Source organism: Aotus nancymaae, unplaced genomic scaffold (genome assembly GCF_030222135.1).
Source record: "Aotus nancymaae isolate 86718 unplaced genomic scaffold, 86718_ANA_hifiasm-v0.15.2.pri h1tg000006l, whole genome shotgun sequence".
In the NCBI taxonomy this organism is placed as follows: domain Eukaryota; kingdom Metazoa; phylum Chordata; class Mammalia; order Primates; family Aotidae; genus Aotus; species Aotus nancymaae.
The window spans coordinates 7,931,268-7,954,627 of NW_026988417.1; the positions used below are offsets into that span (position 1 = coordinate 7,931,268).

General features: G+C 45.7%; 1 protein-coding gene across 6 annotated transcripts in view; it reads right to left on the bottom strand.

Annotated features, from left to right (window-relative positions):
• Positions 1-23,360, bottom strand: part of STK32B (serine/threonine kinase 32B) — a 417,401-nt gene that overhangs the window by 65,156 nt on the left and 328,885 nt on the right. For 4 of the 6 annotated variants that reach the window (XM_012467008.2, XM_012467004.2, XM_012467006.2 and 1 more), the window contains one exon: positions 8,932-9,021. The exons of the other annotated variants lie outside the window; for them this stretch is intronic. In XM_012467008.2, the coding sequence (XP_012322431.2) occupies positions 8,932-9,021 (90 nt within the window). The remainder of the gene's footprint in view (positions 1-8,931; positions 9,022-23,360) is intronic. 6 annotated transcript variants of the gene reach the window in all.

A 23,360-nucleotide genomic window follows, 5' to 3' on the forward strand; every position in this document is an offset into this window, starting at 1 on the left:
CTCACTTGGCCTGGCAGGCTGCACTCGGCTTGTGCTACTGGCCCGGATGCCATGCCTACCAAGGGCAAGCCAGGCACAGAGCAGGGAGGGGTGCATGAGTGAGACAGCATGGGGTCTGGTCACTGCACACTGCTAGGCATGCAGGCTGTGGTGAGATGAACAGCTCCAGGCAATGGCATGAGTGCCACCTCCCTGGAAGGTTGTGGCTGGACCAGGCATACCACAAGTGGCATCCACTGTAGGCACTGGGGGAACACAATGGTGCCCAGAAGCTTGGAGATGCCAGGAACAGCATAGTCCCCAAAAGGGCATCACAGCCCTGGCTCAGGGAGCTTCTAAGTCTGCTCCCTGATGGGCTACAGTGCTTCTCTCCTCTCTTCTCTCCTTGTGCTCACAACGTGGAGAGCAGGAGGTCATGTGTCAGCCCTGTTTGTGTTACAGCTCTTTCACTCCCACCATTCAGCAGGTCCTGAGTTCTTGTCCCGTGTCCAGGAAGAATAACGTACACGGACAACTGGAGTTAATAAGCAAGGCAAAGAGGTGCTTTATTGAGCTACAGCACAGCTCACAGGAGACCCACGGTGGGTAGCTCCTTTCCACAGGCAGATTGTGCAGATGTCTGTTCAGCTCTCAGCTGGGAGGAGACCTGCAGTGGGTAGCTCCTCTCTGCAGGCAAGTTGGCCCAACATCTGCCCCAGTCTGGCTCAGTTTTTGTTTTTGTTTTTTTTTTTTGAGACAGAGTTTCACTCTTGTTGCTCAGACTGGAGCGCAATGGCATGATCTTGGCTCACCGCACCCTCTGCCTCCTGGGTTCAAGTGATTCTCCTGCCTCAGCCTCCTGAGTAGCTGAGATTGCAGGCATGCACCATCACACCTGGCTAATTTTTTGTATTTTTAGTAGAGACAGGGTTTCTCCATGTTGGTCAGGCTGGACTCGAACTCCCGACCTCAGGTGATCCTTCTGCCTCAGCCTCCCAAAGTGCTAGGATTACAGGCACCCGGCCTCAGTTTGGGGTTTTTATGGACTTCAGAGGGGAGGAAGTACATGCTGATTGGTTCATGGGTGGCCATGGGTGGGCCTGGAAAAAGCACCACAAGTTCTCACTCTGGTCCATGGAACTGGCAGCCTGGCCCCCAGCTTCAGACTATCCCTGGCTTGAAAGTGGGCTTCATGGGGATCCCCTCCTGTCGCTGTTCATGGTGCCCAGGCTGTTTGTGCTGATGGGCTCCTGCAGGCCAGCTCTGAGCCACCCTGAGTGCCCCTTCAGCCTCCCTCTCATGCTTGTCAGTGCCCAATGTCTGGAGGGGGTCAAGGCAGCAGGGGGTTGGCGTGTCAGTGCTTCCCTGAGCACATGCACACTTGGCTGGTATGTACTCAGGCTTGGTCACAAACCCGCTCTGAAGTTGGAGTGGGTACCAGTAGCAGGCAGAGTTCAGGCAGTGGGAACAGGTGCCTCTGAGCCTAAGGGAGAATGGGGTTTCCCTGAGAGCACAGGAATGCCCAGGTTTGCAGCTGCAGCTAAGCAGCTACAGCTGCACCCAGGAGGGCAGGGATCCCGCCTCTCCAACTCAAAAGGGGGCGGAGGGGCTTCCACCTGTTCTTGGCTCTGTGGAGCACAGAGCATTGGCTGCACCTCCCCATTGCAGAGGGGCCACTGCTGCCATCGTCACCACCATCTCTGTGTGCTCACTGCAGTGTCCTGGGGGAAGGGAACTGACATTCGGTGAGTGCTGACAGTGCAACAGCCCATCATCTCTCTAGTGCTAGCACCCACTATCCCCTGGCCAACACGGCTCCTGCAGTGAACCAGGATTTGGTTAGTCTGTTTCCGCAACTAGAGCATGAGCTCCATAAGGCAGGGGAATGTTGGATTTGGCTCTGTGTTCCCAGTAGCTGGCATACACCAAATAATCATCAAATTATTAGCAATCAGAACAACAACAACATTAATATTGCCCACTGGTTTCCAGCATTTACCTTTTGTCAGGCATTATGTTATATGCCTTCTAAACTCACGTCGATGAATCCTCACAAGCAACCTCCCAAGGCTGACTGCATAAACCATTAACCCCATTTCTCAGATGAGGATTCTGAGAGGTGCTCTGGTTCAGTGACCAACATTTCCTAAGTGTTCAGCATGGTAGTTGCTTTATGTGCGCCACGTCTGGTAATGAGATTCACTCAGGTTCACTCAGCCACTAAGTGGAAGACACCCAACTGCCCCATGCTGAAGCCCACACTTCACCTGGACCCATGCCCCATGAGCCCGACCCCTAATGCTTTCCTGTTACTCATTTGTTTCTCCAACGTCACCACTCTTTTTTTTTTTAATTTTTTTATTTTTTTTTATTGCATTTTAGGTTTTGGGGTACATGTGAAAAACATGCAAGGTTGTTGCATAGGTGCATACGTGGCAGTGTGATTTGCTGCCTTCCTCCCCTTCACCCATATCTGGCATTTCTCCCCATGCTATCCCTTCCCAACTCCCCATCCCCCCGCTGTCCCCCCCACTCCCCCACAACAGACCCCCGTGTATAGTGCTCCCCTCCCTGTGTCCATGTGTTCTCCTTGTTCAACACCCGCCTATGAGTGAGAACATGTGGTGTTTGATTTTCTGTTCTTGTGTCAGTTTGCTGAGAATGATGGTTTCCAGGTTCATCCATGTCCCTACAAAGGACGCGAACTCCTCGTTTTTAATGGCTGCATAATATTCCATGGTGTATATGTGCCACATTTTTCCTGTCCAGTCTATCATCGATGGGCATTTGGGCTGGTTCCAGGTCTTTGCTCGCAGTGGTCTCCAGCATCGAACCTTCCACTGGTTCCCTGGGCCCTTACCATGGCATTCATGACTCCTGTGGTCTGGCCTGTCTCCTCTCTCCCTCCCCCACTCCTCTTGTTCTGGAAGCTGTAAAACAATGGAGCTACCAAGTTCTCCCTTCACACAATGCTGCTTTACTCCTCTGTACCTTTGTATGGGGCCGTTCCGTCTGCCCGAATGTCCTCTCACTATCGTTATCCAACAGAGCACATCCATAAAGTCTAATTCAGATGTTCACCTTCTCCAGGAACCTATCTAAAATTTTCCAAAAAGATCTCATCTCCCCGTCTTCATGCCAGAAGCACCTCCTTCCAGTAGCCACACCATTGTCCTCCTCGACTGTGACCTGTGTACAACTTATTCACTCGATCTGTCTGAGGACGGGGAGAGCAGTATTCCCCTCTGCAGCCCCAGTGCCTAACTAAGCCCCGTGCCTCCTAAACACTCTGTAAATGTTTACTGAATGAATGCCCTGCTCTTCATTTCACCTCAAATTAATAAACTCTGAAGCCCCGGGTGGCTGCTGGAACATTTCTGACTTCTAATCTGGCACATTTTAGAGAGATCTTTTTTTTTCTCCAATTGCAAATTCCATCTGCTCTTTTAATTAATGAAAATTCAGTCCTATGCAAATTTTTCTTCCGGGATCATCTTTTGTGAGTTACCTCTGGGAGCTTACTCATCAGCCCATTTTCTGAATCTGTGTTGGGAACATTCTGGGAACTTGTTATTGGGCCTTTGAACTGAACAGCTCAAGTGAGTGAAATAAACAAACCTGTCACTTGGCATTAGGAATTTACAGCCCCGGGAGCTGCAGGATTTAACTTTATTGAGAGAGCTCTCCCTTAACCCCATCTTTCCCACTAAACTCCCACTGCCTGGTACTGTTACCCAACCACAGTATCTCAAAATACAACCATTTGGAAAATCAGCTGTGCCCTCTAAAGCCCATAAAAATATCTTTTGCACATTTGGTCATTAAGTCAGGCCAGAAGCTTTTCTAATTGGAAGGACACCAGTACTCTCACATACAGCTGGGACAATGAACTTATGACTTGGCTGAGAAAGTTGTCGTTATGATCTAGGAGGTCAGTGTCTAAAAAGCAGGTTGGTGTAGCAGCAAAAGCATAGACCTGAGATCCAAATAGACCTGGCTTCAAATTCTGGCTCCTTCACTGACCAGCTCTGTGGCCCTGGGCAGGCTAATTAACCTCTCTGGACCTCAGGTTCCTCACATATAAAAATAAGAGACATGTGGAAACCTTGTGTGAATCTTCTGAGGATGAAATGTGAAGACAGGCAGGTAGCGGGGTCCCAATCCAGGTCAGATTTCTCCTTTTTGAAGGCAGGGCCATGGAGGAGAGTGGCCAGCTGGGTCCGCGTGGCTCTGTTTTCCTAGAGACCAAGAACCCGGACTGGGCTGCTTCAGACAGTGTGAGGCAGGGAAGGAAGCCAGGAAGGAGGCCAGGAAGCCCAAGTAGAGCCTTTGAGGAGGCTTGGGTGAGTCTACTAGGCATGGCGCCACGTGCAGGCAGAGATGTCAGGGCTGGTAGAAAACTGCCTTGAACTTGGCCAGGTGCGGTGGCTCACACCTGTTGTCCCTGCTCTTTTGGAGGCTGAGGGAGGCAGATCACCTGAGGTCAGGAGTTCAAGACCAGCCTGGCCAACGTGGTGAAAACTCATCTCTACTAAAAATACAAAAGCTAGCTGGGCATGGTGGTGCATGCCTGTAATCCCAGCTACTCGAGAGGCTCAGGCAAGAGAATTGCTTAAACCCGGGAGGTGGAGGTTGCAGTGAGTCGAGATCATGCCATTGTACTCCAGCCTGGGTGCCAGAGCAAACTCTGTCTTGAAAAACAAAACAAAACAAAACAAAACAAAACAAAACAAACTGTCTTGAACTTCTCCAGTGGTCCAGGCTCTACACTCCTCGACATCAGCTTGCTTTTTGGAAACAGTGTGAAGGCAATCAGAACAAATCTGTAGGAATACAGTGGAGGCTTCTAATGGGAGCTGCTGCCCTTACCTGGCGTCTCTCTTCTCGGCCCTCCTCTGTGGGATGTCCTCCCCACCCTCCACCTGCCCCTTCCAGCATGGCATTGTTGAGCCTTGTAATCAGTCCTCTGCCTTCCTGCATCCTCCCTGGGGGATCTCATCCACTCCCTTGGCTGTGCTGCATCTCAGTGCTGGCAGGTTCTCCATCCACATGTCCATCCACATTATGCCACTCCACAAATCTACTGCTCTTGCTGTGTCCCCTACAGAGTTAACACCACTCTGCTGCACAGTCCAGAGACCTGGGAAGTAGCCTTTACCTCCGTTCTCCATCCCATCAGTTGCTGAATACTCCCATTCAATCTCTCTTGAATCTCAAGGCAGTGACTTCATCAGTCAGACTTGCCCCAGCTCCAGATTCTTCCAGAAAGGGATTTCGGACAGGTTGTCAACAAAAAAAGCCGTGTTGGAGTAAGTGTTCAGGCTCCCATAAGACTAAGACTACTTGTAAGTGATATATTCACCTATATGGATGTCTGCTGGTATTTTTGCTAAAAAGGAGTTGCTGTCATGAGAGGCCAGGTTGAGATGTACAGAGCTTGCGTTTTGGAGACACAATGACCTGGGTCTGACTCTTGCCAATAATGTCAACATGGGAAAGTCACCCAACCTCATTAGTCTCCATTTCCTTAACTCTAAAATGGAAAGGAATACTTGTGTCTATCTCATGTTCGAGGGCATTAAAAGAAGTTATAGGTTATAGTTAATGAGCTCGTCTTCACATTAAATGAAGTTATAGGTGGAAAGCACTTAGCTCAGTGTCTGACGCGTAGTAAATACTCAAAAGCAAGTTGCCTGTTACTTATACCATTGCAAGTATTTGTAGCCAAACTTTATTTAGTCAATCTATTTAATAAATGAAAGATTAATGACATGAGTAGTGGATTCTAGGGAGATGATGACATAGATTTTGAGTCTCCACAGAGCAAATAGATCGCTAAAGCAAAAACCCATAGACGCATTTGCTGCAAAATTAAGTTGTCCCCACAACGCTCAAAATACAAATGGGTAGGAGCAAAACACCAAGAGTGACAAGACTGGCATGGCAGTGATTTCTACACAGAAAGAACAAAGCAGCATCCTATGGACCAGAAAACAGACAACTCCAAAATACTCAGCAGGTATTCACTAGGAAGCACAGCTGACCACTTTGAGAACAGCAGCTGAAGCTGGTAGGAGTTTGCCCAGTCTAGTATCAGGAGCATTCAAATGGCTGTTGATAAATTCTGGAGGAGGTGGAAGAGACTGGGACATCAAAATTCCATAATCCACCCAGCCACAGCTCCTTCCAGGAAAAAGCCCCAAGGAAAAACTGTGTGAGATGAAGTGAAACCAAAATGCATCAGGACAGGAGCCCTGCAGACAAAGGAAAGAGAAACTCCAGATACAAATGGGAGAGGAGAACAGAGCCAGGAAACCTTGATAACAAGCTGCCTTAGATTTTGACACTTCACGAACAACACAAGAGATAGGTCTGTTAAGTTAGGAATGCTATCCTGAACCACACCATCTTCTACAAGCTCAGGAAAACAAAGTTCACATAAAATAAGCAATTTCTACCCCTCTCTCTTGCTGGAGGCCCCTTAGCTGGTTCTATTTTGATCTCAAGTCCAAAGGTGGAATTTATCCTTCCAGGGAAATAAATAGTCATTTCTTTTTAAACGTATCAGAAAGACAATAAGAGGGTTACAGTGGATTCCCAAAAACCTGGTGTTCGTGAAGCTAGATTGGACCTTAGGCTTTGCCAAGGGCTCAGAGAGGTCTCTTCTTCCTCAGGCCATGTGGCACTCAAACCCTCGACCGTGTCCAAACTAAGCCTCGTCCCCCCACCCCAATACCCACGTGCAACCCTAACTCCTCCGGGCTGTGTTAGGCGCTGTATATGAGGTCAGAGAAGAAAGATTTTGGTTGTTTAATTCAATATACAGTGCCCTATAAGGCACAACCTGACCAGAGTTAACTGAGGCCAAACTGAAAACAGGGCACTTTCACTGCTAAATGACAGACAGCAGCAGAGAGTTCAGCCAAGATGGCGGACTCCTCATCCCAGTGGTTAGCTTTCTGAGGCAAACGTTGCACCTCTGGTTTGGTACTGCTTATAAATGCTTCATCCAGTTATCAGATTCTACTCTTCCTAAGGTCTCCTTCTTCCATTTGAAAAAAGAAAATGAAAACATGAATAGCTGTAACCTTTGGGAGAAAGATATGGAGAAATACGGGCTTTAAATTTTTGTGCACTTTTGTGCTGTACTGATTACATTTTCTAGCCTTAAACACGTATTTCTTATATTATTTGTAATGGTAAATAGGGATTATCTAGGCATAGAACTTGTACATATGATACATTAGTAAGAATCAACAATTATTGAAACAAAAGAGGAACAGAAAAGTATCAAAGTCAAATTCCAAGTTATTGTAAGTAAGAGGAGAATGAAGAGCAGAATAACACCATTGGAATAAAAACACACAGAAAGATGTGCTGATAAAACAGACCGAAACCATTGCCTACTTTTCAAAAGAGTTAAAGGACACAGCGATGGGTTGTTTCATTAATGGTCCTCCAGTGAATCAGCCTTCTGATTTGTACCCCATGCAGTTCCCTTCCACGTGGTTGGCTATGTGACTTGTCTTGACCAACTGAACATCAGGAAATGTGAAGCAGGCAGAGTTCTGATAAGCATGGGGGAAGCGGCTCTACCATCTTATCTTGAAACCATGTGAGGAAGCTCACTCTAGCCACTTTGATGATGAAAGACCACATAGAGAAAGAGAGATATATTCATCTCAGCTGTCCTAGCTGAACCCAGCTCCCAGCTGACCTACCAGCTGAATGCATCTTCATGAGTGAGCCCAGCCAATCCTGAAGAGAAACAACTTGGTCAACCAACAGAATTGTGAGAAATAACACTGCGATTGTCCTAAACCACTATGTTTTGACACAGTTTGTTACACAGTAATTGATAACAAATATGGACATTCAGAATTAACATGTAATAAAAGCATTAACAAAATTAAGTAAGACATAACATAAATTAGAATAAAAAACTCAGAAATCAGGTGAGAGAACTTAGGGAAAAAGAAATAAAGGGAAAATGATTTCAGAAATGAAGACTTCACTAGAAATCACACAAAACAAATACAATAGATAATACCTTGGGAGAAAGAGAAACATAACAATGGGAACTTTTTTTGTTTTTTGAGACAGAATCTCACTCTGTCGCCCAGGCTGGAGGGCGATGGTGTAATCTCGGCTCACTGCAACCTCCGCCTCCTGGGTTCAAGCAATTCTCCTGTCTCAGCCTCCCAAGTAGCTGGGACTACAAGCATCTGCCACCATGCCAGGCTAATTTTTGTATTTTTTTTAGTAGAGACGAGAGTTTCACCATATTGGTCAGGCTGGTCTCGAACTCCTGGCCTCAAGCGATCTGCCTGCCTCGGCCTCCCAAAGTGCTGGGATTACAGGCATGAGCCACCATGCCTGGCCAAGAACATTTTTAAAGAAATGAAGCCAGTGGTAATAAAGATATGAGGGACAGTGACAATTGTTGAAGATTGGCAAAGACGATCCAGCATTCAGATAAGAGGCATCCATAACCAAGAAAACAAAAGCAAGAGAACAGAATGAATACTAACAATGGTCATTCCATAAAAATTCCTTAAAGACCATTTGAAAGTACACACTGAAAGAACACTGGGTGCCTAGGAATACAGACTCCAAATGACCACCACCAAGTTAAATTCTGGCAAATACTGAACACAAATGGAAAAGAAAATACTTGTTTTGTTTGCCACCCTCTCAAGCCTGAGCTATGGCTCTCTGGCTGAGCAGGAGTTCTCTAGAAAACCAAGCGGGGAGAGGTTGCCAGGCAGAGGAGACAGCTGGGAAAGGTCCAGAGCTTTGAGAGAGCATTTTATCTACTGGGAACTATGGAACCTCATGTGAGCATGGGGGGAGGGTGTGTGGCAGGGGGCAGTGGCAGCTGAAACAAGAGAAGGATGCTGAGTCTTAGGCATTGAGCCCGATCACATGAAAAGAAGGGGCTGGAACACTCACCCATGTAGGGCTTGGTGCCAGCCATCGAGGAAGCCCTCTCTGCTCCTTTTAATACCGTTGCTATGTTGAAGTCTGTAATGTGAACATGTCCTGCAAATACAGAAACAGAAACTCAAGTTAGCATGGGCTGCAGGCAGCTGGGTATTTAAAGCTGTGTTTTGAGGCAAGGTGGGATACAGGAAGAAAACATTAGAACTTCTATTTATAATGCTATTTTATCTGATACTTTAAAAATGTTTATTTTGTGTGCATGTTTCAGAATGTGAATTCATTTAGTAACATAGGCATATTAGTTTTGCATAAATATATTGAGGGGCAGGGTATATTTTTTATGGATTAAAAGACATAAAAAATGTCTTTAGAGACACTGATGTGGAGAATTAAAGTTCCTGGAAATAAACAAGACAGGTCAGTCCAGACTCCTTCTCCCAGGAAAGCTGTAGGTGGGCTGTGGCTGGGGCAGGGGTGGGTGGAGAGGAGTCTCCCACCCAGAGGATACTGCTTGTTCTGCTGTTTGTCCGCTATGGTCACTGGAGACCTTAGTACTGTTCTTGGTGAATTTAGTAGGGAGAAGGCTGGGGGGTTGAAACCACCTCCCATCCAGGCTGAAGTGATGGCAGCGGATGGGGCATGGATAGGCTGGGTGCACCTACAAAGTAGGTGTTCAAAAAACAGGACGAGCAAGGAAGAGGAAAAGGAAGGAAACGAAGTGACGTGCAGGTAAAGGAGATAAATAGAAGAGAAGGAAGGAAGGGGATAGGGAGGAAGGAAACATCCAAATGGTCACTACTTGCTTTGTGGGGAATTTTGATCAGTACGTGCTTTTTGGGGAATTTGGTACATATTAAGATTCCAGCTCAGAGATCCTTGGATAACAGTTACAACTGCACTTACATTTCTATTTTTCTGTCATCACATCATGTGAAAATGGCTCGCTGCATTTTCACCAAATCTGAGAGTGGCATTTGGGATGTGGGACTTAAATGCATAGATGGGTGGCATATGCAAAATTGACTTGGAGGGAACTGGAAGGCATCACCAAGAGATGGGAAAACACATTCTGGAGCAGGTACACTGAGGCATGCTGAGAAGCCCACGGGACTGCATATGGGAGAGGCATGCTTAAAAGCACCAGCAGTTTAACGTACAACCCTCTAATCTCACACTCAACTGCCAGCACTGATGTGTGAGCAAGCGGCTCAGCCAACAATCTGTCCGGTGGTCCTAGGTGAGATGCAGCAGCAAGGTATTTATTCTGTGAGGATTTGTAATACTCTTCAGGTGCTTGTGGATGAAGCTTAAGTCACCCAGCCAGGTCTTTGCTGGGATGCATGGTATTCCTACCTAAGTAACATTCCTAGAACATACCCAGGCTGCTTTAGCCTCTGGGGCTTCCTCAGGCCCCTCCCTGTGGCTGCAGTGAGTATCTTTCCATTCAGCCATCCATGGTCCTGCCTGAAAAGAGGCAGTGTGGAGTAGTAGTTGGGTGCACAGACTCTGAGCCAGACTGCCTTGGTTTAGGCCTCAGCTTTGTTGGGAGTAGCTGTATAACTTTGGGCAAATAACTTAATCTTGCTGGGCTTCAGTTTCTTCTCTATAAAATGGGGATGATGGTGGCTCACGCCTGTAATCCCAGCACTTTGGGAGGCCGCGGCGGGTGGATCACGAGGTCAAGATATCAAGACCATCCTGGTCAACATGGTGAAACGCCGTCTCTACTAAAAATACAAAAAATTAGCTGGGCATGGTGGCGCGTGCCTATAATCCCAGCTACTCAGAATTGCCTGAACCTAGGAGGCGGAGGTTGTGGTGAGTCGAGATCGTGCCATTGCACTCCAGCCTGGGTAACAAAAGCGAAACTCTGTCTCAAAAAAAAAAAAAAAAATGGGGATGATGATAATAAATATCCATCTCAGAGGGCTGTTGCAGAAGTCAGGGAGTTAATACACATAAAACAGTTAGAGTGATGCTGACGTGCAGGAAGTAGGGAGGCTTCTCTTAACTGTTTGCTCTTAGCATTATCATCCTGCCAAGGAGTAGCTCCAAACCCATCTTCTCCAGCCAAGACCAATCCATCCCCTGTACCCTCCTATTCCCTTATTTCTTCTTCTTCTTCTTTTCTTTTTTTGAGATGGAGTCTCACTTTATCTCCCAGGCTGGAGTGCAGTGGTGCAATCTCAGCTCACTGCAATCTCCACCTCCTGGGTTCAAGTGATTCTCCTGCCTCAGCCTCTTGAATAGCTGGGATTACAGGTGCACGCCACCACGCCTGGCTTATTTTTCTATTTTTATTAGAGACAGGGTTTTACCATGTTGGTCAGGCTGGTCTCGAACTCCTGACCTCGTGATCTGTCTGCCTCAGTTTCCCAAAGTGCTGGGATTACAGGCGTGAGCCACTGTACCCGGTCTATTCCTTTATTTCTAATACCAACAAGAAAGCAAACTCACATTGCTGTTTTGCACTTTAAGGCATGTGAAAGTGAGTGTATACCATAGTCATTGCTGTGCCCCACACCCACATAGTTCTAAACACAGGGGCACGTGTTGCCATTGTAAGAGGACTATGGAGCCTTCAAATGTGGCTTTCGTTTAGTTTTCTTCCACCTTCCCCTTCTGTCAAAAGTTTAGTATTTTCATTACGAAAGTGATGCCAGCTCATTAAAATAAGCCAAAGAATATAGACATGTTTTTGAGTCACCACTTTAAGCCCCTCATTGTCTCTCCCACCCCAATGTAATCACACAACTCATGTGGCTCCTCCATGATTTCTCTTTGCTTATGCAAATGTATATCCATATATGTGGGAGCTTTGGGTTTGTTCCGGCAGTAATGACGTCATACCTCATGGATCGCTCTAAAAGTTACTTTTGAATATAGCCATGAAGCATGGACAATTTTCAAGCTAGTATATGTTGGTCTAACTATGACATCCACAATCCTTTATCCTCCATTCTAAGTGCAATTTTTTCCGCAATTTACTTGGTGATAAGATTTGATCTGAAGCAGTCATGTTTTACTTACTCCATTTGGAATGAATATTCATGTTTTGCTGTAGAAATATTAATGTATTTGATTACATGGTGTTCCTCCAAGCCCCTATTGGGTATTATATAGTATTAAATGTATTAAAAATATTATTACATATTATGTGTTAAACACATTATTTTATATTATCACAATATATATTATTTAATATAAATGAATTTTTAAATCTGAAGAAAATTCTGAGTTATGAAAACATATCGGCCCCAAGGATTTCAGATAAGAAGCCTGGACCTATGGTTACACAGTGTTCTATAGTATGTTTGTATCATACAATGTATCATTTATTCAGCAATTCCCTATTATGAGGACTCAGGTTGTTTCCAATTTTGCTTGCTTAATTGTTTCTCTTGTTATTATATAATATATGACAAGAATTACTGAATATGTCTTTACATATTAGTACTTTTATTTTGACTGAATAAATCCCCAGAAGTGCGATTGCTGGGTCCAGGGGTATGCATATGATGTTCCAAAAAGTTATAATTATGGCACTATAAACAGAATATGAAGATGTGTATTTTTCTGCACTTTGCCAGCACTAGTTGTTATCAGTGATTTTATGTCTTGCAAATTATATGGTGAGAAATGTTATCTCGCCACAGAGGAGACTCTCCGTTTCCCATGTGATCAGCCTCTTGGAACCTTGGTCAGTTTTCACTGGGAGCACCGTGTCTTTGAGATACATTTGCCCTTTTCTGTCCTATGTGCATTGCAAATATTTTCTCTTAGCCTACTGTTTGTGTTTTGACTTTGTTTACAGTGCCTCTTGCTATAAAGAAGTTTTAAAAATGCAAATAATATGTTAATTTTATACTTTTAAGTGTTATTTCTCTTATAATTTTCCAATTTTCGGAAGCCGATTTTACCCCTAAGATTTTACATAGTCTCCTCTTATATTTTCTTACAATACTTACATAATTTACCTTTTATACTGAAGTCTTACAGCCATCTGGAGTATATTTTTGTGTATGCCATGAGATAGCATTCTGATTTCATTTCCTCCAAGTGGATATCCAGTGGTCTCAACAGCATTAATTGAAAAATTCACCTTTTCCTGAAAACTTGCAGTATGCCCACTTTACATAAAGTTCCACATACATATGGGTCAGCACGTGGGTTCTCACTTCTGTTCCACTGACCTGTTGCTTATTGCTGGGGCAGTACTTCCTGGGTTTAATTATAACAGATTTGTAGGGTATTGTAACATTAGGGTGGGCTTACCCTCACTATTATGTTTTTTCAATGTTTCCTTAGTAACTCTCAGATGTTTACTGTTCTGAATGAACCAGAGACAAATTCTCTCCAGGGAAAAATGTGTCAGGACTTCTGGGCTGCAGTGAGGATGGCGGCTTTTACTCCACACGAGAGGGTTTTGATATGATTGGACTCAATTTTGAATACTCTTTCGGCTGCTGTGACTGGGTTACAGGGGCAAGGACTAAAGCAGGGAAACTGATGAACAGGGGGAGAAAATGCACCCCTGGCTCCTTTAAGCCACTGTTATTTAGGGTTAATAAGTGTTGCAGAATAAGTGTCAAATCTCATCTTAATCCTTCAAGTGCTCCTGAGAGGAGGGTATTACTATTCTTGTGTTTACTGAAGAATAACCTGAGGTTCCAGTCACTAGTGTTGGGGCCAAGGTCTCAAGGCTGATATGTGCAGAAGCCAGAGTGGGGCTTTCCCCTCGTCCCACTCTCCTCCCACGGAGCTGGGTCAAACAGTCCTGATCTCGTTACCTCCTGGCCTCCAGGGTTGTTCTGGAACAGACGTGCTGTTTCCACCCAGCAATTCAGGTACAGTGGGCAACAACCTGCATGACTGCAGCGGGATTCCACTTCTGCTAATTGATGAGCTGTGCTATTTGATGAGCTGTGACTTCTCACTGGGCCTCCTCTAATGGGTGAGTGAAGATGTAGGAAAATGAAAATTAGTGCCCAACAAGATTTCCTATGAGTTCCTTCTCAGGAGAATGAACGTTTACTATAAAATTTGAAAATATGAACTGGCTTACTTTCCATAAACTGAAAACATCCAAAACTCAAAGAGAAGGAGACCAGGATATTGTGTATGACCCATTAATACAAGTGCTAATGTAGTACTGATAATCAATAACCATGCTCCCGGGTCTGTTTAGGTATCCCATCCTCCAGACACACATCTCTCCTTTCTTTGAACACATGAAAATTCATCTCATCTCCAAGCCTTTGACACTCCTTAGAATCTTCTTCCCTCTCAACGGCCTGGTAGACTTCCACTAATTCTTCAAAACTGACCCCAAGACTTACACTATTGATAGGCTAGCTTTTGCTACTCTGGTTTTTGCTCCCATACTTCCACCACCAGGAAATGTACTACCACAGAGAGTGGTATCACTACGTGTTAGTCAGTTGGGCTGCTACAATATAATGCCACCAACTGGGTGGGTTAAACAACAGACATTTCTTTCCCACAGTTCTGAAGGCCAGTAGTCTGAGATCAGGGTGCCAGCATGGTTGGATTCTTGGTGAGGGCTCCTGCTATGGTTTAAATGTATTTGTCAAAATTCATATGTTGAAACTTAGTCAGCGATGTGATAAATTACAGCCATGCCTCAGTATTCACATGAGGAACTGGTTCCAGGACAACCCGGGAATACATAATCTGTGGACAGTCAAGCCACTTATATAAAGTGTCTTAGTACTTCATTTAACCTGTGTACACCCTCCCACATACTTTAAATCATCTCTAGATTAATTATAATACCTAATACAATGGAAAGGCTATGCAAGTAGCTATTTTTTCTTCTAAATATTGTTTGTATTTGTATCATTTTTTATTGTTCCATTGTTATTTTCTGAATGCTTGTTTTTTGACCAGTTTTTATCCATGGCTGGTTGAATTGAACCCATGGACACAGAGGGCAAAGTATATTAAGAGGTGGGACCCTTAGGAGCTGATTGGATTGCTGACCTCATGAAAGAGGCCTCACACCGCATTCACTGTTTGATCTTCCATCTTCTGCCATGTGAGGACACAGCTACAAGGTATCAACTTGGAAGCAAAGAGCAGCCCTCACCAGACACTGGTCATGATCTTGGATTTCCCAGCCTCCAGAATTGTGAGAAATAAATTTCTATTATTTATAAACTACCCAGAAATGAAAGAGATCCTTGAACAGGCAAATCCTATCACCTTTCTTCCTTATCATGTATAAGGATAGCATAATACTCATGGGAGTACTGACAACATTCCATCTGCCCATGATCTTGGACTTCCCAGCCTCCAGAACTATGAGAAATAAATTTCTATTGTTTTAAAAATACCGTGAAATGAAAGAGACCTTTGAGCAGGCAAATTCTATTACCTTTCTTCATTCGTTATTGCTTATAGGGATATCATAATAGTCACAGGAGTATCGACAACATTCCATTTTAACTCTTGACGTTTAAGACTGCAGCAACCTAATGGAATAACCCCACATGGTGTTTATCAAAGGAATTCGAGCCTAACTGTAGCCTGGTGCAGCTGTGTGATTGGGACCTCCAAGGCCACAGCCTGGGAGAATAGGACATCTGCTTGTAGGGGCAGGCCTTGATCCTTTTATGAACACTTTTATGGCTGCCATGCTTCCCTAGGAATTCCTGGGAGTGGGTGCAAAGATAGCTCCCTCTAGAGGAAGGAGGACTGAGAGTTAGGATGAAAGGGAATCTACAAGTGGTCATCTCCTTTCAAGTATTCTCTGGCTTGTTTCACTTTCATCATTCTTGAATTTGGAGTAAGTCTCTGGTGAACGTCTGTCCCCATCTCAGCTGGTTTACAGGACCCAAATTATACCTAAGCCAGAGGTCAAAGTGGTGCTGCTTCAAAGAATCCCAAAAGAGATGAGAATCAGGACCGTGGGCCCTGCAGCCCCCTCCCCTGGCAGGCTCCAGCCATTTCCAGCAACCCTGGCTCTCTGCTAATAATAATCGCACTTTGGAGCTGTGGGCGCTGATTATAACACCGGCTACCACTGTTCAACACAGGATCAAACATTCTGGGCACCACACAGAACTATTCTTCTCTTCCCATTTATCTTCATGGAGATCATAGCAAACTTATCACAGGACAATGGCCAAAGGAAAAAAGGAACCCAATCAAATTCCATGGCGCTAGCTTATCCAAGCTTCCTTTGGCTTACGACGGTAGGAAGACTGTGTTTTCAGCACGTGTCTTCGCCTGATAAAGCATAAAATGAGCCTTTGATTTTTTTTCCTGTTCCATTTAATTTGGCTTCCTTCTGTACCCTGGTCATGGGGTGGAATTCAGGGCCTTAAAACATCATCTGTCTGCTCCAGGCTGCCCCCATGCACAGGTGAAGAATGCAAAACAACAACCAGTGACAAGAAATGCAACATTTCTGGGCTTTACTGAGCTCCTCTGCTGAGATTTGGGAGGGACACTTCCATCCCCAGCTAATTCCAGTGCCCCCATGTCCTATGATTCCATAAAGCCTGCCAGGCATGTGCTCCCGGTTTGAGCTGATGCTGCACAGAAAGCACTCAGTCTAAGGCTTTTGAGCGAGCTCAGACATTTTTAGTTTTTTTCCCCATCATTTATCTATGTCCATGGTTCTTAATGTCAAACCAGTAGCTTTCGATGTTCATTAGCACTGCAGAGTCAAGGCTTCCTGACTAATACGCTTCCTTTCTACATCACTGTATTGGGCATGTGATTTTATGAATCATGTTAATCACAATTAGTAACATTTTGGAGAAGTTTTGCAACACTTTCCCTACTATGATCTACTCCTTGCAATGACTCCAGGAGGTACCATGCTGGACACTAGATTCTGACACTTAGCATCCTCTCTGACTCCTTTCTTTGCTACCTCCTGTATCGAAGGGGAAAAACTCATTTTTGAACTCTCTTGCAGCAAGGGTTCTGGCCAGGATTTAGATTCTGCTGATGAGATGCACTCAGGTGAGATTTCATGAAAGCCAAGCAGAGGGCATCTTTTTGGAGCACAGCAATCTCAATAGATGGAGGAGTTCACTGGGGCAGGGCCTGTCTGAACACCATCTGGTCATCCCTTCCATGGTGTAAACAACTGAAAAAGTGACTGTCTCGCCCAAGCTCCTGGAGCCAGAATTCAAGCCCCAGGTAGGTTTCACTATGAGGCCCATTGTCTTCCTACTTCATTAAGCCATTCTCTCTTTAGGGCAATGATGCTCCAACAGGTAATATGAACTGAGAATAGGCAGCTGCCCAGGAATAGTGGTGTCTCCACCCTAGGTCATGGGATGGCAAGACCACTGCTTCCCCCACTCTGCTCCTAACTCACTTCATCGTATGGGGCTCTTCTCCAGACAGGTGTGCCTCACAAAGCCAGGAGCTAGGCTGCATGTTTCTCTAGACCAGTATCAAACACCATCCTGGGAACAGTGCATAATTAAGATTATTCCTGCCAGGCTGAACTGGAATTGAATCCAGTGTTAGCAGGAATGTAGGAGGGAAAGACTGCCCTTCACTTTCTGCTTACACAAGGAAGGTGCATGAGTTTATTCTTGGATTGCTACAAAGGGATACCTGAGACTAGGTAATTTATAAAGAAAAGAGTTTTAATTGGTGGCTCATGGTTCTACAGGCTGTGCAGCAAGCATAGTGGCATCTTCTTGGCTTCTGGAGAGACCTCAGAAAATGGACAATCATGGCGGAAGGCAAAGGGGAGGCAGACAAGTCATATGGATGGAGCAGGAGGAAGGGAGGGAGGTGCTACACACTTTTAAACAACCGGAACTCAAACTCACTCACTCATTCATGAGATCATCCCCAGGGTCTCATCACCTCTCACCAGGCCCCACCTCCAACATTGGAGGTTACAGTTTGACATGAGATTTGGGTGAGGGCACAGAACCAACCGTCGGAAAGATTTATCCTAAGTACCTTATTAGCTTATTTCCAGTCCTTCGATCCCAATCTTAGTCCATTTAGGCTGCTGTTAACACAATGTCATAGACTGATTAACAACAGACATGTGTTTCTCACAGTTCTGGAGGCTGGGAAGTCCAAGATCAAGGCCGTGACAGATTTGGTGTCTATGGATAGCCTGCTTCCTGGTTCAGAGGTGGCAGCTTCTTGCTGTATTCTCACGTGGTGGAAGGGGTAAGGGAGCTTTCTGGGGTACCTTTTATAAGGCACTAATCCCATTCATGAAGCTTCCACCCTCATAACCTGATCACCTCCCAAAGGCCTCTGATACGGTGTAGGTATGTGTCCCCACCCAAATCTCATGTGTAATTGTAATCATCAGTATTAGGAGAGGGACCTGCTGGGAGGTGACTGGATCATGGGGTTGGATTTCCTCCTTGCTGTTTTTGTACTAGTGAGTTATTACAAGATCCAATTGTTCATAAAAGTGTGTAGCACTTCCCCTCCACCAAACTCCAGCTAGCCATGTGAAGACCTGCTTGCTTCCCCTTCCTCTTCCACAATGCTTATAGCTTCTCTGAGGCCTGCCCAGCCATGACTCCTGTACAGCCTGTGGAACTGTGAGTCAATTAAACCTCTTCATAAATTACCTAGTTTCAGGTAGTTCTTTATAGCAGTGTGGCAACAAACTAATATAGAAAATTGGTACCAGGAGTGGGGCACTGCTATAAAGACACCTGAAAATGTGTAAGCAACTTTGGAACTGGGTAACTGGTAGAGGCTGGAAGAGTGTGGAGGGCTCAGAGGAAGACAGGAAGATGAGAGAAAGTCTGCAACTTCCTAGAGACTTGTTAAATTGTGACCAAAATGCAGATAGTGATATGAACAATGAAGTCCAGGCCAAGGTGGTGTCAGATGGAGATGAGGAACCTAGTGGGAACTGGAACAAAGGTCACTTTTGCTATGCATTAGCAAAAAGGTTGGAGGCCCTAGAGATATGCGGAATTTTGAACTTGAGAGTGATGATTTAGGGCATCTGGTAGAAGAAATTTCTAAGCAGCAAAATGTTCAAGATGTAGCCTGGCTGCCTCTAACAGCCTATGCTTATATTGATGAGTAAAAAATGACCTGGAAATGAAACTTATATTTAAAAGGGAGGCAGATGTAAAAGTTTGGAAAACGCAGCCTGGTCATGTGATAGAAAAGAGAAACCCATTTTCTTGGGAGGAATTCAAACTGGCTGCAGAAATTTGCATAAGACAATGGGGAAAATGCCTTAAAGGCATTTTCCAGTAACCTTTGCAGCAGTCCCTCCCATCACAGGCCTGGAGGCCTAAAAGGAAAAACCGGTTTTGCTGCCAGGCCCAGGGCCCTGCTGCACTGCCTAACCTTGAGACACTGCTCCTTGCATCCCAGCTACTTCAGCTCCAGCCATGGCTAAAAGGCCCAAGATACATCTCAGGCCACTGTTCCAGAGGGTGCAAGCCATAAATCTTGGCAGTTTCCATGTGGTGTTAAACCTGTGGGTGTGCAGAGGGTAAGAGTTGAGGCTTGGGAGCCTCCACCTAGATTTCAGAGGATGTATGGAAATGTCTGGATGTCCAGGTAGAAGTCTGATGAATAGGTGGAGCCCTCATTGAAAACTTCTAGGAAAGTGTGAAGGGAAAAAGTGGGGTTGGAGCCCCCCCACAGAGTCCCCACTGAGGCACTGCCTAGTGGAGCTGTGAGAAGAGGACCACCATTCTCCAGACCCCAAAATGGTATACCTTCCAACAGCTTGCACTGTGCACCTAGAAAAGCCATAGGCACTCAATGCCAACGTGTGACAGCAGCCAAGAGGGCTGGCTGTACCCTGCAGATAGACAAGAGCAGAGATGCCCAAGGCCTTGGGAACCCACCCCTTGCATCAGTGTGGCCTGGATTAAGATATAGTGTCAAAGGTGATAATTGTGGAGCTTTAAGATTTAATGACTGCCCTGTTGGGTTTTGGACTTGCATGGGGCCCCTTTGTTTTAGCTGATTTCTCCCTTTTGGAACAGTTGTATTTATCCAATGCCTGTGATGTCCATTGTATCTTGGAAGTAACCAACTTGTTTTTGACTTCATAGGCTCATAGGTGGAAGGGACTGGTCCTGTCTCAGATGAGACTTTGGACTTTTGAGTTAATGCTGGAATGAGTTAAGACTTTGGGGGCCTACTGGAAAGGCATGACTGTATTGACTGTATATATGACTGTATATATCTCACATTTTGAAATGTGAGAAGTACATTATATTTGGGAGGGGCTAGAGGTGAAATAACATGGTTTGTGTCTGTGCTCCTGCCCAAATCTCATGTCTAATTGTAATCCCCAGTGTTGGAAGAGAGGCCTGGTAGGAGGTGACTGGATCATAAGGATGGATTTCCCCTTTGCTGTTCTTGTAATAATGAATTAGTTCTCACAAGATCTGGTTGTTTATAAAAGTATGTAGCACTTCTCCCAACTCCTGCTGGCCATGTGAAGATGTGCTTGCTTCTCTTTCACCTTCTGCCATGATTATAAGTTTCCTGAGGCCTCCCGAGCCATGCCTCCTGAACAGCCTGTGGAATTGTGAGTCAATTAAACTTCTTTTCTTTGTAAATTACCCAGTCTCAGGTAGTTTTTCATAGCAGTGTGAGAATGGACTAACACAGCCCCACCTCCTAACACCATCACATTGGGGATTAGGGTTTCAACCTTTGAATTTTGTGGGGACACAAACATTCAGACCATAGCACTCACCCACCAAGGGAGGTGCAGTGATTATGTGAAGGGTGAATTTAGGGTGAGCAAACTGGCCCTACTCGGTTTGGCTCTGCCCAGGTTCCTCTTATCAGGAACAGGACCTCTCTCCTGCTCCTCAAAGCTCTTGGTGTGACCTGAGCAGTCCCTCCACACAGGCAGGGTGGAGGGTCTTGGTGGTGAATCTGCCTCTGTCTCGTCCCAGGATAGGAAACCCTTACTGGTTTCACACACATCCTAGCCTTTCTCAGGTACGTGGGTGATATCTTGGCCTCTGTCTGCCACTTTCTTGTTTTATTTCTTATTTGTTAAAATCCCACATAAAGAAGACAGGGGTGTTATGAGTTGAATTGTGTCCCTTTTCCCCCAAAATTCACATACTGACGTCCAAATCCACAGTACCACAGAATGTGGCCTTATCTGGAAACAGGGTCATCACAGATGTCATTCATTATGAGGAAGTCATATTGAAATGGGGTGGGCCCCAAATCTAGTATGACTGGTGTCCTTATCAAAAGGAGAAATTTGGACCCCAACACGCACACAGGGAGAACGCTATGTGAAGAGGAGAGTTATGCTGCCACAAGTCAAGAAGCTGCCAGAGCTGGGAGAGGGCCCTGGAGCAGAGCCTCCCTCACTCACTTCAGAGGAAGCAGGACCATGCTGACACCTTGATCCTGAGCTTCCAGCCTCCAGCAATATGTTTCTGTTGCTTACGCCTGTTGGTTGTGGGACTTTGTTATGGTAGCCCTAGAAAATACAGGGGCTATTTGCTGGGGGCCTCAGTGTCTCACATACCATGTTTTTAGGACTTTCACACCTTCCCCTGGCACAGTGCTGCAGCAGAAGCCCCGTTTCTGGCAGCTTGCTGGGAAGAATCTCACTACAACCTTCCTCAGAGGAGCTTTAAAGTGCATTCCTATGTGCTTACCCTTACAGTCTTGGGACCCATATGGTTCCAAGATATCCACCATGGGTTCCTCAGGCTTAACAGAAACACCTCAGCCCCGCAACTTGTATAGTGGCTTCCTCTCTCTTCCTTCTCAACTGCTACAGTCCCTGCATCTGATGCTTTGTAAACAGCACATGCCCAGTTTTTTAATTTCCTGGAGTCTCTTCCTCCTGGTATGCTGGGAGTAGCACATACAATGTTTTGACAGGAGAAAAGTGGGTGTCGACATGGCTAGGCATGGCCATTTTGGGGAGCACTCATCACATTTATCAACAAATATGTTAGCAACAGATGGAGAAGCAATTCTTTGAGATGAGTTCAGTTAATGAGTGTTATAAAATACAGTGAAGTAATAGAAAATTCGAGGTACAATACAGCCACCAGATCAGGAGATGACTGATCATTTGGTACAGTTCCCAAGAAGAGAGTGCAGCCCATATCAGGGGCTGGGGAGACAGGGAAGCACTAGGGCTGCTCAGGAGGATGGGGAGTGGGGAAATGCGGGCCAGAGCCTTTACTGTGGTTTCCATGGGAAGGAATGGGTGAGGCAGGATTAGCAGGCTTAGGATTGACTAGTCTGAGTAATTTCCATGGGCTCTGGGTTCTTGGGGCTGTCTCTAGTTGTCTTGTACCTGGGATAATTAGGAGAGCTGAGGAGGGGCTCGGAACATGAAATTCCTAGAAGAGTGGATAAAGGAGATGTTGGGGGTATGGCTCTGGATTGGTTGTTGGCATTTGAAAAGCATGCCTTGGGGCAAGTTGTTTACCAGCTCTACGACTGGCCAGCACTGGGCAGGGTAGTCTGTTGGCTTAGTAAGGCTCCAGAGGCCAAAGCTTCAGAATACAGAAAATGCAAGACATAGATCATACAATAAAGAAAACAAATCCACTCTGACCACGTGGCTGCTGTATTGCCAGCTGCTGAAGATCTAGATCAGGTTTTTGAACCCCACTGTGCCCATTCCATGGCCACAAGAAATGAGTGTGTACCTCTGGAATGGCATCCCTCAAAGGCTGTGTTGACCTCAGGCATGCTTCAGCATCCAATGTGCATGTTCCTTCCTCCAGGAAGCCCTCCTGCACCACTCCCCTGGCCTCAGTGACCTTCTGCTGACCCACAGCCCATGCTTGCTCTGTCCTGGCATTGACCCCGCTGGGTCATCATCAACTGTTTATATTTCCACTCCTACCACAGCCTCAACTGCAGATTAGATCCACCTGATAACTGTAAAAGATCCCACTACTCAACATTCTTTCCTGCAAGAGGAATCAAATGAGAGCTTCTGGAGGTGGGGCCTCGGGACCCAGGTGATGTGCCACCAGGACAGAGAACAGCCACCCCAGGTCATGAGGTCCTCGGCCACAGGGACTCTGCCTCCTGAGGTCACTTGACACAATGCCTGGCCATGGCAAGTCTGCAACAAGTGAACCACTTCCTGGAATACAGAAGAGGATGAGGACTACATCCTTCATTGTCATCATCAATGATCTGTGAACGAGGGCCCTCAGTGGCACTTAAGGGCAAAATGCAGGCTCTTTTCTTCTGTCTCTCACTCTTCTCTCCTTGCCCACCTTTGGGAAAGTTCAGCTCCCGTGTGGAAAACACTAACCCACCTGCCTGTGCATGTGGTTCCATTCATTCCATTTTCTCTGGCCTCTTCCATCACCCTTGCTGTAGGCAAATGCATTAATGACTTCAATTCTTCACCCCTCTCTGGATCACCCCATTGCCATGTGCCTTTGCAGTGTCCTCTCCCTCGGGCTCTAGGTTTGGCCAAATGA